Source organism: Vitis riparia, chromosome 13 (assembly GCF_004353265.1).
Source record: "Vitis riparia cultivar Riparia Gloire de Montpellier isolate 1030 chromosome 13, EGFV_Vit.rip_1.0, whole genome shotgun sequence".
Lineage (NCBI taxonomy): Eukaryota > Viridiplantae > Streptophyta > Magnoliopsida > Vitales > Vitaceae > Vitis > Vitis riparia.
This window is the reverse complement of record NC_048443.1, coordinates 2,833,303-2,847,643: the sequence shown is the minus strand read 5'-3', so window position 1 is coordinate 2,847,643 and position 14,341 is coordinate 2,833,303. Positions and strand designations below refer to the sequence as shown.

General features: G+C 34.2%; 1 protein-coding gene across 1 annotated transcript in view; it reads right to left on the bottom strand.

The window, feature by feature from the left end:
* LOC117928905 (structural maintenance of chromosomes protein 5) overlaps positions 1-12,767 on the bottom strand; it is a 60,725-nt gene extending 47,958 nt beyond the window's left edge. Inside the window, exons 1-9 of the mRNA XM_034849010.1 lie at positions 12,527-12,767; positions 12,121-12,298; positions 11,900-12,053; positions 6,691-6,764; positions 6,294-6,443; positions 6,075-6,179; positions 5,812-5,957; positions 1,060-1,171; positions 795-950 (exon numbers count right to left, since the gene is read on the bottom strand). Coding sequence (XP_034704901.1) covers positions 795-950; positions 1,060-1,171; positions 5,812-5,957; positions 6,075-6,179; positions 6,294-6,443; positions 6,691-6,764; positions 11,900-12,053; positions 12,121-12,298; positions 12,527-12,564 — 1,113 coding nt within the window. The 5' untranslated portion in view covers positions 12,565-12,767. The remainder of the gene's footprint in view (positions 1-794; positions 951-1,059; positions 1,172-5,811; positions 5,958-6,074; positions 6,180-6,293; positions 6,444-6,690; positions 6,765-11,899; positions 12,054-12,120; positions 12,299-12,526) is intronic.
* Positions 12,768-14,341: the final 1,574 nt, after the last annotated feature.

Here is a 14,341-nt window from a genome sequence, read left to right as displayed (position 1 = left end):
TGTATATTCTTGTGTAATTCAGCTAAATGAATTGTTTGTTTCTAATTAAAAATAGCAAGTCTCCTCCAAATTGCACCAGTTCCTATTTCCATATATACCAAGACAAAAGGCAGTTTCAGCCAAGTGATTTGATTGCGTCTTGTGAAAAACCTTCAATTCCATACTCATGTATTCACTACACCAATACCGGCAACCCATCTTGCCACATCCAAAAAGAACATAGATGTCCAAAGGTGGTAGGCATCTTGCAGCCCCCCTATAAATAAAAATTCACCAATTTAGTAGAACCTATCATATATATTTTTTTATCTGAAGAAGCTATCATATTTGCATACATTTGATAAGAACCATTTAAAGGAAAATGCATCTTCACTGATGCATGGGCCATCTTAAAAAGGTCACCAATGAGACTATTGGCTAAGGCAATGAGTTAGTTATTCACCATAGTTTTTCTGGTTGCAGTATCCCTAGTATCAAATACTAACTTGACCTGCATCCATCAGGCAGCTAAACAAATATTGCAATCAGAACTAGTATACGTTAGCCGCGTCTTTTGTGGCTAGACATATAGGTTCTTTTGTAGGAGATTTTACACCTTGGTGAATTGTAGCTAGATTTCCTTTTTTGAACTAGTATATGCTTATCCACCTTTTTAATCGGACTTTGTAGAGAGAATATTGTACCTCTTGGAAGGAATTATCATCTTTCTCTGTACTCACCATTTTAATGCAATGAAATTGGCGTTTTTTATAAGAAGAAAAATGTAGCAATCAGGACTAGAGAATGCAACTTACAATTTCATCTTTAGGATGTTCATAGGGAGGCAGGCTAGCAAGTTCTAGTTCAGCAGCAACAAGATCTTCCTTAGCTTTTGAAATTCTTTGTTGACGTGATTCTTCTTGCCTCCTCAACTCTTCCATTTCATTGTATTTTCCTCGTACTTGCACTCCCTATAAGAGTACAAATATCTATCAGAAATAATAATGAATAAATGAATCTCGCAACAAGTTGTCAAAGAAGCACAAAACAGAAGCAATAAAAGTAAGAAGCTCAAAATACCAAACGATTTTCCTTCTCTAGAAGTTCCATGCGCCTCTTAGAATTGCCATTCATGAGCCCACTAACTTTTTTGCATTTAGCATCTAGTGCTGCTTTCTCTTGCTTCTGTTTCCTGCAGCCAACCAAGTAATGATTGAACATACAGCTTAGAACAACCATAAAGGAAAACACTGAAGAGTGAAAGAGTGGGTAAGGGAGAGAAAGGGCTTATCGCTGGCCAAGGCTTTGGATCTTTCCACTTTGTTGTTGAAGGGACATTTTTCTATAGTGATCTCATCAGTATCTAAGTCAAAAAGTCCTTGGAAAAATGAACTATGGCTCAACTAGACCTAAGTCTAGCTAGCAGCTTGGATTGTTCCTTCCCTTGGTCCCCACATTTTGCTAATGAGCTAGAAAATTGATTAGCCAAATGTGGAGCCAAACAGATGTTTTATTTTGTAAGGGATTTTTTACCCCCTCGAGTTGTACATTGTTAATTTTTTTCTGTTCTTTTTTTTTTTTCCTTTTTTTTATTAGAAACAACGATTTAATTATATTGAAATATTAAGTACATTGTTACATATTTTGTCCATGTTATTGTTCCATAATTCATCAGCATAGCTATCTTGTTACTCTTGTTAGGTTTTTCCTCTTTTGAATCATCTTTTGTATTTTAGAAGGATTTCTCATTCTTTGCTTGTACTTAAAACATCTTTTGCTTGTACTAAATAAATATTTTGTTTTTGATATTATAGGGGAAAAAACCTTCATTAATTTCTCTAATCAAGGAAAGTAGCGCCAGCTTCCTTGTCACCTAATCTTAAAGTTTACAATAAATATTTCTTCTTAGCTTTATCTAATTAATCTTCTCAAGTCCTCTTCCCCCTTGCACTTTTCATTTGGAAATCAAAAGATCCATCAAAGGTCAAGACGTTTACTTGGTTAGTGACCAACGAAAAGGTTAACACCAACAACTTGCTTTAGGTGAGAAGGCCATTCAAAGCATTTAGCCCGAATGTTTTGCGCTCTATGTATGGGTAGTGGAGAATAAATAGATTATCTTTTTTTACATTGCCCAATGACTTTGGAGTTATGGTGCAAACTACTTAAACTAGCTAGTTTAGCTCGGGTTCCTACTAAAAATGTTAGTCACATGTTGACAATTTCTTTTAGGGGTTTGAGAATCACTTCCAAAAGCAAAGTGCTATGGCAAATTGCTTGTCTTTCATTGATTTGAATAGTTTGGAGGGAAAGAAATGCAATGATCTTTGAGGACAAGTGTAGTTCTACGAAATGATGTGAAATCTAGTCTACTTCTATTCATTTTTTTGATAGGAAACAACAGAGGGATATATTGATAGAAAAAAGAAGAACAAGAGAAGGATGAGGAATCCTCCCACCAAGGAAAAACTAAACTACAATAATACAAATACTAGATAATACTAAGTAAAAACATACAAACTCTCTAGATTAGACCAACCCATTCGAATTACACACTGCTAGCCAATCAAGTTGTAACACATTAAGGGGAGTCCCCTTAAAAACCTTGGAACAAAAAGCCCAAAGAGAAGCAAGGAAATGAATAGAATCCCAAAGATTCTCCGAATTCCTTACTTTATCCTAAAAAATTCTTGCATTTCTTTCCCGCCACACAACCCAAATTAAAGCAATGCACTCAGCTTGTCACAAAACTATCCCTCTCTTAGATAAACCAAAACCATTATAATTGATGGACAGCATGTCGGAAATGCTCCTCGGGGGAACCTAATCCGTCTTGGCTAACTAAAATAATATATGCCACAACCTCATCGTCAAAAAGCAATGTAGGAAAAGATGATCTGTTGATTCTCCGTGCTTCATGCATAGCTTACAAATATCAGGACTAATAGCTTTGTAGGGTCTTCTCAATTGTAGCAAGTCATTAGTATTTACCTTCTTGTGTGCCACTAACCAGACAAAGGACTTGATTTTGAAAGGGACTTGAGAATTCCAAACGAACGTAGTAGGGAAAACTGGAGGAAAACCAGAAAATTGAGATAAGGCAAGAAAGAAATATTTGACTGTAAAAAGCCCTGAAGAAGATAAAGACCAGGATCTCGAATCTGAAACCGAATGTGATAAATGCAAACAATCAAGTGACCGCATGAGGCCTTCTAAATCTTCTATCTCAGAATCAGAAAGGTTACGGCGGAAATCAAAGTTCCAAGAGAAGGGACGAGTAGAACCAAGAGTTGAAGAAATAGGAATATTTTTATCCGTGACTACTCTAAATAGTCTCGGATATTGGGATCCCAAAGGTTGGTCCCCCCACCAAAAGTCTTCCCATAACCGAATTCTTTCCCCATCTCCTACCACAAACCGAGTAAACTTGAAAAACTCTAAAAGACTTGTGCAATAGCCTTCCAAGGACAATGATGTGACCATTTGACTATAATGTTGGCATCCCAACCATTGGAGTGTGATCCATAAATGCTTAAAATAACCTGATGCACAAAGCTGAACCCTCCCTAGGGTACCTCCACAACCATTTCCCTAAGAGAGCGAGATTCCTTATAGAAATCTTCCCATATCCCAATCCCCCTTTTGCCTTCGGATTACACACTACATCCCAACTAATAAGATGATCTCTTTTACCTTCCCCAACCCCTGACCATAAAAAATCTCTTTGCAATCTCTCAATTTTTGCAGCCACTGAAAAATTGTAGGCAAGGATGAGACCATACCTTCATTTTTAATGAAAATGTGTTTGTTTCTGATTAAAAAAAAAAAAAAAAGTTTACAATAATGATCTTCTGAAAATGTACATGTAAAAGTGATAACTAAATGACATAACATAAACAAAAGATTCAAAAGATTCCTACTTAAGCTAAGAACTAGATGTGGTGAGCATGGAATGTCCATGCATGCACTAAACCATATAATATCCCAATTCCCAATATATATTAGATAGATTCTGAGCATTCACATCATATGATATCTTAAAATATATGAGAGAGGGAGAGCATGTGAGTACTTGGAAAGTTGGCAAAAGTGACAGAGGGAGAAAAATTGTTTCATATTTTATGACAGTGACTTATCTCTTTAAGTGATTTTACTTCATTATCTGTATGTTTTATCACTTGTGTGATTAATAGTAGGACCTATTAGGTATTTGAGTTCGGTAAAAGATGGAAGAAAGAATGAATGGGATGTTGACCTTGTTAATAGTATAGATAAAAATGCAAAATATGTACTTAACAGTGCTCAGTGTTGTGATACTCAAACTTTTCAACTTTGTCCAATGGAACCTTGTCAACACAACATGACAAAGAATGGGTGTAGGATCCTTGTTGGATACTCCTATTTTGCCTGTCAATATAGTTATTTTGATCTTTTTTTCTAAAAACAAATATGGATAAAAGAGAAAAGAAACGGTTCTTTTTTTTTAATCAAGGGTAAGTTATTTTTTACTTGTTGATTTCTCATTGATTTTTTTATAATATAATATTCAAGTCCATTCAAGATCTTTTTCAACTGAGTCTCTATATCCTAAAATTTGAGATATAAAGGATCAAATACCTAGACACACATCCGAACCAAGCCCACGTACTTAGGCTCAGGTTCACCATACTAAAGCACCTATCAAAAAAGTCACCTTACCAAAGCATTACACTTTAAACAAGTTCCATTTTCTACACCATGTAATCAAGAACTTATATTTAAAAAGAAAAGAAATTCAAGAGCACAATTGAAGTTAAGATCAGTTTAGAATTAAAAAATTTCAAGCAAGCATATTCCAACTCCACATTTTTCATAATTTAGTTTTCTCCCACACTTATTGGGAAATATTATTTTCATGAAATATATTTTTTAGATTCTGAAATTTCATATTCTGTATATAAGCAATTGTATGAGCCTAAAATTTAAAAAAAAAAGTATTATAGATGTAAGCAGAGGCTAATAGGAAAAACTGAGCCCAATAAGAAAATGAGATTCCCAAAACCATAGAGGTAAACAAGATTATTCATCGATACATCACAGACATCAACATTCAATTCTAAGGCATCAATGAAGCCTACTTGACAAAATATGATGTTTGTTTTATCATAAAATCCCCAAAATAAATATTATTATTTCAGAAGTTCCAATAAACTTTTTTTTTTTTTTTTTGATCAGAAACGAAGGAGAATATATTGATATAAGAACAGATACAGGAGAGTTCCAATAAACTTAAATTGCAAATTCCAATAAGTCCCGTAATAAATATTATTATTTAAGAAGTTCTAGGTTCCTACCAATCCTCAACCAATATACTTAAAAGAAACGATGATCATATATTAGTATTACTCTTAACAGCTAAAACCAAGTGAGAAACAAAATGCAGAAAGTATCCAAGAAATATCACATAAAAATCAATAAGTAGCATTTCATGCTAAATTGTCAATGGTCAAGATTTCCTTTGAGAGGGAGCATACTAAAAAACAAATCTTCCTAAAAGGGAAACCTCCTTTCCGCTGCCCTCAAAAGCTTAAGAGAAAGATTAAATATTGCTATACTGTTCCAAATTCACTCCTTCACTGAAGCATTTTCATCCAACTTTTTTTTTTTTGATAAGTATTTTCATCCGACCAATTAGAAGGAGCCAAAATGATTGAGGAAACAACTTCCATCTCCAGCTCACAATAATTAAATGTTCCAGCAACATCTTTATATTTTTGTTATAATCAAAAGAAAAGTTTTCAGAATAAAAAAAAAAAAAAAAAAAAGGAAATGTGTCAAATGAAGTCACCATACTCTATAGGTTCTCTGATATCATTCAAAGTCTTAGCAGCTTCATCCAACTTCTTTTTTGCATCATTCTCCTGCTCTTTAGCTTCCATATATCGGACCTTCTGCATATCGTACTTCAACCATGGCAGTTTCTTTTTCATGGATTCAACCTAAAAACAAATGTGAAAAGGAATCAGCATCATCATTCATGAATGAAATTAAAGATACCCAAAAAACAGAGACAAAATAAAAACAATTCTGTTGGAAACACAAAACTAAAGAAAAACCTTTGCTAGAAGTTCTTGTCTTTGACGGACACGCTCAACATCTTTTTCTCGTTCAGAATTAAGTGTCTTCAAACAATTCAACATTTCCCCATTCTGCTCTACAGCCTAAACCAAAAAGAGCAAAGCATTAAAAAGAATGGTATGTATCATAGAATAGAACAAGTCATGAAAGAAACATTGATATTGTTTATAGGGGAAATGATGAATTTAGAAACTTACTTTTTCAAGTTTCTTCAGTTCTCTACTTTTAAGAACAAGAGCACAATGTTGGACTGGTAGTTGAGGATCACCAACAGCCTTTTCTGTTTCTTCTAGAAGTTGCACAGGAGTTAACTTAGCAAATTCAGAGACCCTGTCTTGTGGCAAGAACTAACCACCACCAACCCCAAAACGAAAAATAAGAATGAAAGGAAAAGGAAAAAAGACAAGAAGGTAGCCCAAGATGAAGGCCCTGATTCAAACTCATAAGTCAGATACACAAAAACTCATACTGGTTGCAATAGATTCACTTATAGTATCATGAAGAAAAATTTGAGCATGCTAGATGATAGATAAGACGAAAAAGAACCCCATCAACAACAATCCAAGGATGTTTTGAGCATAAGTAGGAACTCACTTGAGTCAAATTGTTGACTTGGATATTGAACCTTCGAACGATTTCAATTACATCTTTTTTTGCCACCACTTTGCCTGAAACCAAAAGATAAATGCAAATAACAGTTATATTCCTCTTCTTAGCTAGCACAAACGATTTCTTTAAGTTCAACAGCATCATGTAGACGATTGAGAGAGAGACAAAGACAAAGAGATAGAGATTTTGTAATATAAGCCATAATTCATATCAGATAAGCCTTGAATTATGAGATAAAAAACTTAAAAACAAATGTCAAATTAATTAAGCTTTTTTTTTTTTTTTTGATCAGTAAGTAATATGTGTATTCAAAAGAGGCGCTAAAGAAGCGACTCAAATAGTTACAAAATTAAGAAGCTATAAGTTCTTAAGACAACAATTGATGTACAAAAGAGTAACAAATTTTAGAACCATATAGACACAACCACTCCAAATAAGAAGGATTTTATTTGGAAAGATACATTTTCTTAATTACTTTTGACACCAAGGAAAATGCAGAAGCTTACACCAGCTACTTGGGATCAAAATAAAGAAACAATGGTAAAAGTAACAAAAAAAAAAAACCTTTAGAAGATCCTTCTCCAAAACTTTTGAAGTGAAATTTATAATACATTAAGTCCCCAGGCATTTAAGCCAACATGATTCTTCACATGGCAATAATAACTATCGTATTAAGTGGTAGAGCTAGATTTGCATAAGGAGTTTGAAAAGAAGAGTGGGTTATGTGGAGCATTCCAATCCCTTTTCATTAAGGGGATGATTGATTATAATTTATAACTAAGTCAACCTTCATTGTCCCTTTTTTACCTGTCAAAAAGGAAAAAAAAAAAAATCATTTCAAAAATGCTAAACTAAAACAAATTTTCACTTGAAAGGGTAACTATAAAACATCTAATACAGCCTAGCCAATCAAATCATTATTTGGCTTAAGATTATTACAAAAGAGAGAGAGAGAGAGAGAGAGAGTAAATATTCAATAACTTCACAAATCCTAGTTCTTATCCAAGAACATATATTGCCTCCTTGGACCCACCTACCTAGCTACCTACAAGTGAAACAATAGCTTGCTTTATTAAAGAGAGCTATAATGTTCAAACAACCTAAGACAAAAATTATGGATGGATTTTTTTTCAATCTCTTTCTGAATCCAACCTAGGATAAATCAATTTTCATTTAATGGTGAAAGTTTGCCAATAGATTCCCAATGGAGATATAAAGTTTTGCCAGTGGATTCCCAATGGAGATATAGGAGGCTAGGATTGAAGCCCACCGTCATCAAGATTGTGTGGTTTATGGGCATGTGATTACTACTCAAAAAGAGCATATTTTAAACAGTAATTCCAATGAATTTCACATCTTTTGAGTAGTAATTAGGCCTAAAATACTCAATTGACATGTTATTGCTCTTGCAAAGGTTATTAACAATATTTTAGAGTTGTGGAGTGATTTCAATATGTAATTAATGATAAATTGTGTGATCAAAGATATGAATCTATTTAAAGAGAGCAAAAGGTGATGATGATTCAAATATGCATCGCAAATGGGTGATTTCACTTATTGAAATTGAAAAGATCATTGGGAATAAACAATGTTGATCTCATGAAGAAAGATGTCCAAATTGAGTTTGATTCATGTTTCCATTAATGTAAATTGGTTTGGAGTTGCATTTGGAATTGTTTGGAGGTGGCTAACTTGATATGGAAGGAAGAAGTGCGAAAAATTGTGGAAGAGAGCTTAAAAATGAGAGGGATGGAAATTTCGCATGAACATGAGAAATTTAGCACAAGCATGCCAAATGAACTAGAACCAAGATTCGTCATAAATCTATTGAAGTTGATTTCATATGACTATGCAAGATTTCACACATACATGCCAACTGGATCAAAGGGTTAAAAAGTGTATAATGTAGAGAAGTTTGGAAGAATTGATTTCACATGACTATATGAAATTTCACACAAGCCATGCCAAACTTGTCACCTATTTCAATTTTACATGACCATGCAAAATTGCTGATTTTTGGCTCCAATCTCATATTGTGAAATTAGAAGATTCTAGAAGCCTAATAATATGATGCCAAGTGTCATTCATGTAATTAGCCTATAAATAGGGGTTGAGATCTTTTAAGACAGACTCTTTGGAAATTTTAAGAACTTTTATCATAATTTAACTATCTTGTAACTCTTATTCTTGTTTAAAAATATAATAAAATACAATGAAATCTTAATTGATTCATGCTTCAAAATTGATTTTGAAGAGCCATGATTGTGAGGTTATGTGCAAACTTGATATAGAGAAAGCGTATGATCATGTGGCCTGGTCCTTCTTGTTTTCGGTTATGGATATGATACTATGATGGGTTTTAAGAAGAAATGGCTAGGGTGGATGAAGTGGCATATTTTCATAGCTAGGTTCTCTGTTTTGGTTAATGGAACCCCCTCATGTTTTTTCCAAAGATCTAAGGGACTAAGGCAGGGAGATCTCCTCTCACCCTATTTATTTGTGATTGCTATAGAAGCACTCAGTTGCCTCCTAAAGGGAGTTGTGCCTAAAGGGAGCTGTGGATGGGGTTTTTTTGTCGACTTGTCAGGTGAGAGGTAGAGGTGGTGAAGAGGTTCAAATTTCTCACTTATTGTTCGTAGATGATACACTTCTATTCTTTCAGGCTTCTCAGGATCAGATGACGTATTTATGTTGGATCCTTATGTGGTTTGAGGCCATTTCAGGGTTGAGAATTGATATAGATAAAATTGAGTTAATCTCAATGGGATGTGTGGAATATGTGGAAGACTTGGCTACAAAGCTTGGTTATAAGGTCGGGAGTCTCCCTTCCTCTTACTTGGGGTTGTCGTTGGGTGCTTCTCTTAAGTTTGTGACTGCTTGGGATGGAGTGGAGGAGAGGTTTCAAAAGAGATTGGCTATGTGGAACAGACAATACATCTCTAAAGAAGGAAGGATCACCATGATACGGAGTACTTTGGGTAGCCTGCCCATTTATTTCATGTTCGTGCTTTCTATACCTAGGCTAGTCAGATTGAGGTTAAAGCAAGTTTAAAGGCATTTTTTGTGGGGAGGTGGGGCTATTGAGCGGAAACCTCATCTTGTAAGGTGGGAGACAGTCTGCTTAGACAAAAGAAAAGGAGGTTTGGGGTTAATTGTTTTTCTACTCTCAGTAAGGCTCTTCTTTGTAAATTGAGTTGTCGGTTTGCCAATAAGAGAGGAGCCTTTTGGAATCAAGTGACCAAGGGAAAGCATGGGGAGGAACGAGGGGGATGGTGTTCTAGGGAAGTCAAGGACGGGTATGGTGTAGGGTTGTGGAAAGCAATTAGGAAGGAGTGGCACATTGTCAGTACCAGACTTTCTTTTGTGGTGGGTAATGGACGAAGGGTGAAATTCTAAAAGGATAAGTGGTGTGAGGTTTACCTTTATGTGATTCTTTTCCCGTATTATTTGCTCTCACCGTTTCCAAGGACGCTTGGGTGAAAGATGTGTGGAGTTTGCCCCCTCTTCTCTAGATCATTCAATAATTGGGAGGTGGATGAGGTGGACCGATTTTTGTTGTGTTTAAATGGGAAGAGAGTGCAAAGGGATGAGGAGGGTAGGGTGCTTTGGACAGAGACAAAAAACAGGAAGTTTTCCTTTAAGTCTTTCTACAAAGCCTTACAGTTGGGTTTTCCGACTTCCTTCCCAACGAATATCATTTGGAAGTCTTGTGTGTAGTGGGAAGCAACGTGGGGAAAAGCTCTTACTTTGGATCAAATTCAAAAAAGAGAATGGCCCCAAGCAAATAGATGTTATATTTACCAAATGCATGAAGAATTGATAGATCACATCCTCCTCCAATGTGTTAAGACTAGGGCTTCATGAGAGATGTTTTTCACTATTTTTAGGGTGCATTGGGTGTTGCCATCTTCAGTTAGGGCAACACTTTTGGGTTGGGATGGGTCATTTGTGGGAAAGAAGAGAAAGGAAGTATAGAGAGTAGGCCCCTTATGCATCTTTTGGATGATTTGGAATGCAAGGAATAGAATTGCTTTTGAAGAGGACATACTTTTCATCCAAAGACTAAAAAGTTCTTTTGTTTGTTTTCTTTGGTCAAAGACTAAATTGTTCATAAAGGATGGTTCTTTGACGCTAGTTGGTTTCATCGATTGGTCGGACTCTCGTTGAGGGTGGGAATATTTTTGTACCTCCATTTTGACAGTTTTTTTTGTTTCAGCTGAATGGGGGTGGGTGTATTTATCTTGTATACCTTGAGTCACCATTTTGGCGCCTCTTTTTAATATATATACTTCTCTTTACTTATCAAAAAAAAATTATTAGATTTTGTAGCATCTTGTATTTTCATTACATGATCTATTGGAAGGTGATTAGAAATGAACTTAGCTTAATTGTGAATTATCAGTCAATGCAATTAGGATTATTAATTTGAGAATTTAATTGTTCTAGATTTAAAGCTAAATCAATCAATTTAGGTGAGATTTTAAGGTCTTCAACCTAAGTTGATGAATAATAGATCCTAATAACCTCTTCACCATAGAGATTGATTTCTACTTAATCCAGAATGCTAAAGCTTTTCCATTTGGTAAATTTTATTCCAATTTTGGCCAATTTTACCTTTTCATTATTTTAATAAATTACATTGTTGCTTCTTATCAATAAATAAATAAATAACCTCTTCATTTAAAATTTGTTTGGTAAATTCGTATGATTTTTTTACTACCTCACTTTTTATCATCACCACCTCAATTCACATTATTTTCTCTCTTGATTCCCAAACACATCCATCATCCCAGTGGACAACACCTAGAGCCACTCTACTATCGTAGCTTTTAGTTTAAAATTTGTTTGATCGAGAGAAAGCTACTTTAGAATAGTAGAACAATCCAACAAATAGTATGGAGGAGGCTACCAAGTATAATCTAGAAATGATTGCCTTTGTAGAAAAGAAAAAAAAATCAAATTAAAAAAGGTCAAGGTGAACATTTTTTTTTTTTGAAGGCAAAAGCACAAATATATTAAAAAGGGAGCTTGAAAGGCAACCCAAAGTATACAGGGAGTAGGTCAAGGTGAACATTTTAAAAATAATTCTAACAACTAAATGAAATAATCTTGACACATGAGTCTATATCATGGGTTAAATCTGAACTCATAAATTTTTCCACATGCACATATGTATAAAGGTCAAATATCTTACCATTGAACAACCACTCAGACTTGTTACGTGTATCTATTTTGCGCATAATGGTAATCTGCTCCTCTTCAGTGTCCCCTCTCAAGGAAATCTTGATGTATCCCGACTCCTCCCCACGCTTCACATATGCACCAATACTAGAAGCCCTTCCAAGCAGCTTTACAAAAGTACACTTTTAATTTTAGTTTGAAAAAGCTAACAATAAGAATCAAAACTTCACCAACCTGAGGATCACCGCCAAGACCTAGGGCAATGGCACACACGAGAGAGCTTTTCCCTGATCCGTTGGGTCCAATTACAAGATTTAAACGTGAACCCGGTTTGCATTTCAGATCATTGAATGTCATAAAATTATGGAGCTCAATCTCAGTTATATTCCCAGGTAAATAATCATCTTCCCCTCTAAAAGAAATAATTTGAAAAAAAAAAAAAAACATTAGCACTCTGTGCAGTAACACTCGATTTGGTTGCTGAAAAGAAGCAAACAGATAATAAAACCCTAAATTTAATGCTATTTGAAGAGCAAAACCCACTAAAACCCAATAAATAAAAATAAATAATAAAAATGCGAAAAGAAGTCATTGAAAGAAAGAAAACCAGTTCTATAGTCGGTCAGACATGCTTACAGACCTGGTGATTTTGGGGCGTTTAGAGCGACGCTCCGCCATTGTAGATTCTATTGTTGCGGCGTTCCGAGTGTCGAAATGCAGAATTGAAGCTCCAAGAAACCTTGAATCACCGGTTTGTGAGGGAGAGAGAGCTAGGGCTTAGAGTGAGAGATGGAGACAGAGAGATGATGGAAGTCACTGAGTGGACTCGAGAGAGAAGGTGAAATGGCGCCAACCCGGAAAGGTTGCTGTGTTAAACTGTTGCGAATCGGAGCCCCACTTGGAGACCCCTGTAAATAAATGTGCGTGTATGGCCCGATCGGTGAACCGTTTGGGCTTAGCCCCACCCGCCAATGCCCGCATTACCTCTGTTATCAACTGTTTCACTCGAAATGAGATGGTTTTTAGATATGAGTCAATAGAGTGTTCTTAATAATTATTTCAATGTTGTTTAAAGGTTTTGGGTTCAAGATATATGTGGTGAATATTTGCATTTGAATAGATAATGAAAGGAAAAAAAATTAATAATGAATATTTAGGTTTAGGAAATGAATATTAATATAAAAATTTAAATTAATGAATAAATGTAGAGGAAAAATATATTTATGTTCAAATATGTTCATTCAATTAAAAATCCTTTATTTTTATAACTGTTTTATTTCAAATATATTTGATAAAATAAAATCATGTTTATTTTTTTAAAGATGATTCCTAGATGATTTTTTTATGATTGAAATAATTTTTATAAATTCAAAATATTTAATTTTTAAAAAATATAGACAAGAAATCCACTTTTTATTATTTTCATCTTCAATAAGACATATTTAACATTAATTGATTAAATTAATTTTTTTAGATTTTTACAAAAAAAAATTATAAATTTAGTATAAAAGAAATAAATAATGTGTTTAAATTAAAATTGGTAAATGTTATGACCAAGGACCAAGGTGGTATTTATTTTTTAAATTTAAGAAAATTGGTTAAAAATTAATTTTATTATCATAAAATTTTGTGCCAAAAAGCATAATCTTATTTATATCTAATGGCAATTATTTTTAAAATTTGGTTCCACGATTAATTCAATTATTTGATTTTGAATCTCTATTTGATTTTTATGTAAATCTTGAAATAATAATTTCACATATTTATTTTTTTGTTGGACTTTTTATTGGAAAATACTAGTTGTTTTTTTTTATTTCTTGAAGTACCCTTATCAATATTAATAATCAATTTAAATGATAATTTAATATTTTTAAAATAATTTAATCTTTTCATTTTGTTACCATGTATTACAAACCATTTTTAAAATTACCATCACAGTCCTAAAAGCTAATTCAAAACTCTGGGTGTCAAGACCCCGGACCTTGCTGCTCCAAATGAGAGACCTCATGCACCTCCTCCCCATCCCACTTCTCCACCATTCCCAAAGCCTCCACCCCTCTCCTCCTCTTTCCTACTCCTCCTCCTCACCCTCACGACTCTGCACCCACCTCCCTCCTCCTCCCCAGCCTCACCCGCCGCCCACACTGCAGCTCTAGCAGCCTATGACTGGGCCGGTTTACATCTTAATTGTCGTAACTTTCCAAAGGGGTTGGGCTCTTACTCGGGAAAAGTTCCCATAAAACATGACTTTTTTTTAGAATAATAAATAAATATAAATATATATACATATAGCACGTTCAAGACTTATATAAAAATCAAGTAGAGATTCAAAATCAAATAATTGAATTAAACATGAAACCAAATTTTAAAAAAATAATAATAATTAGGATGAGATATAAATAAGATTACACTCTTTGGCACAAAATTTTATGATAATAAAATTATTTTTTAACCA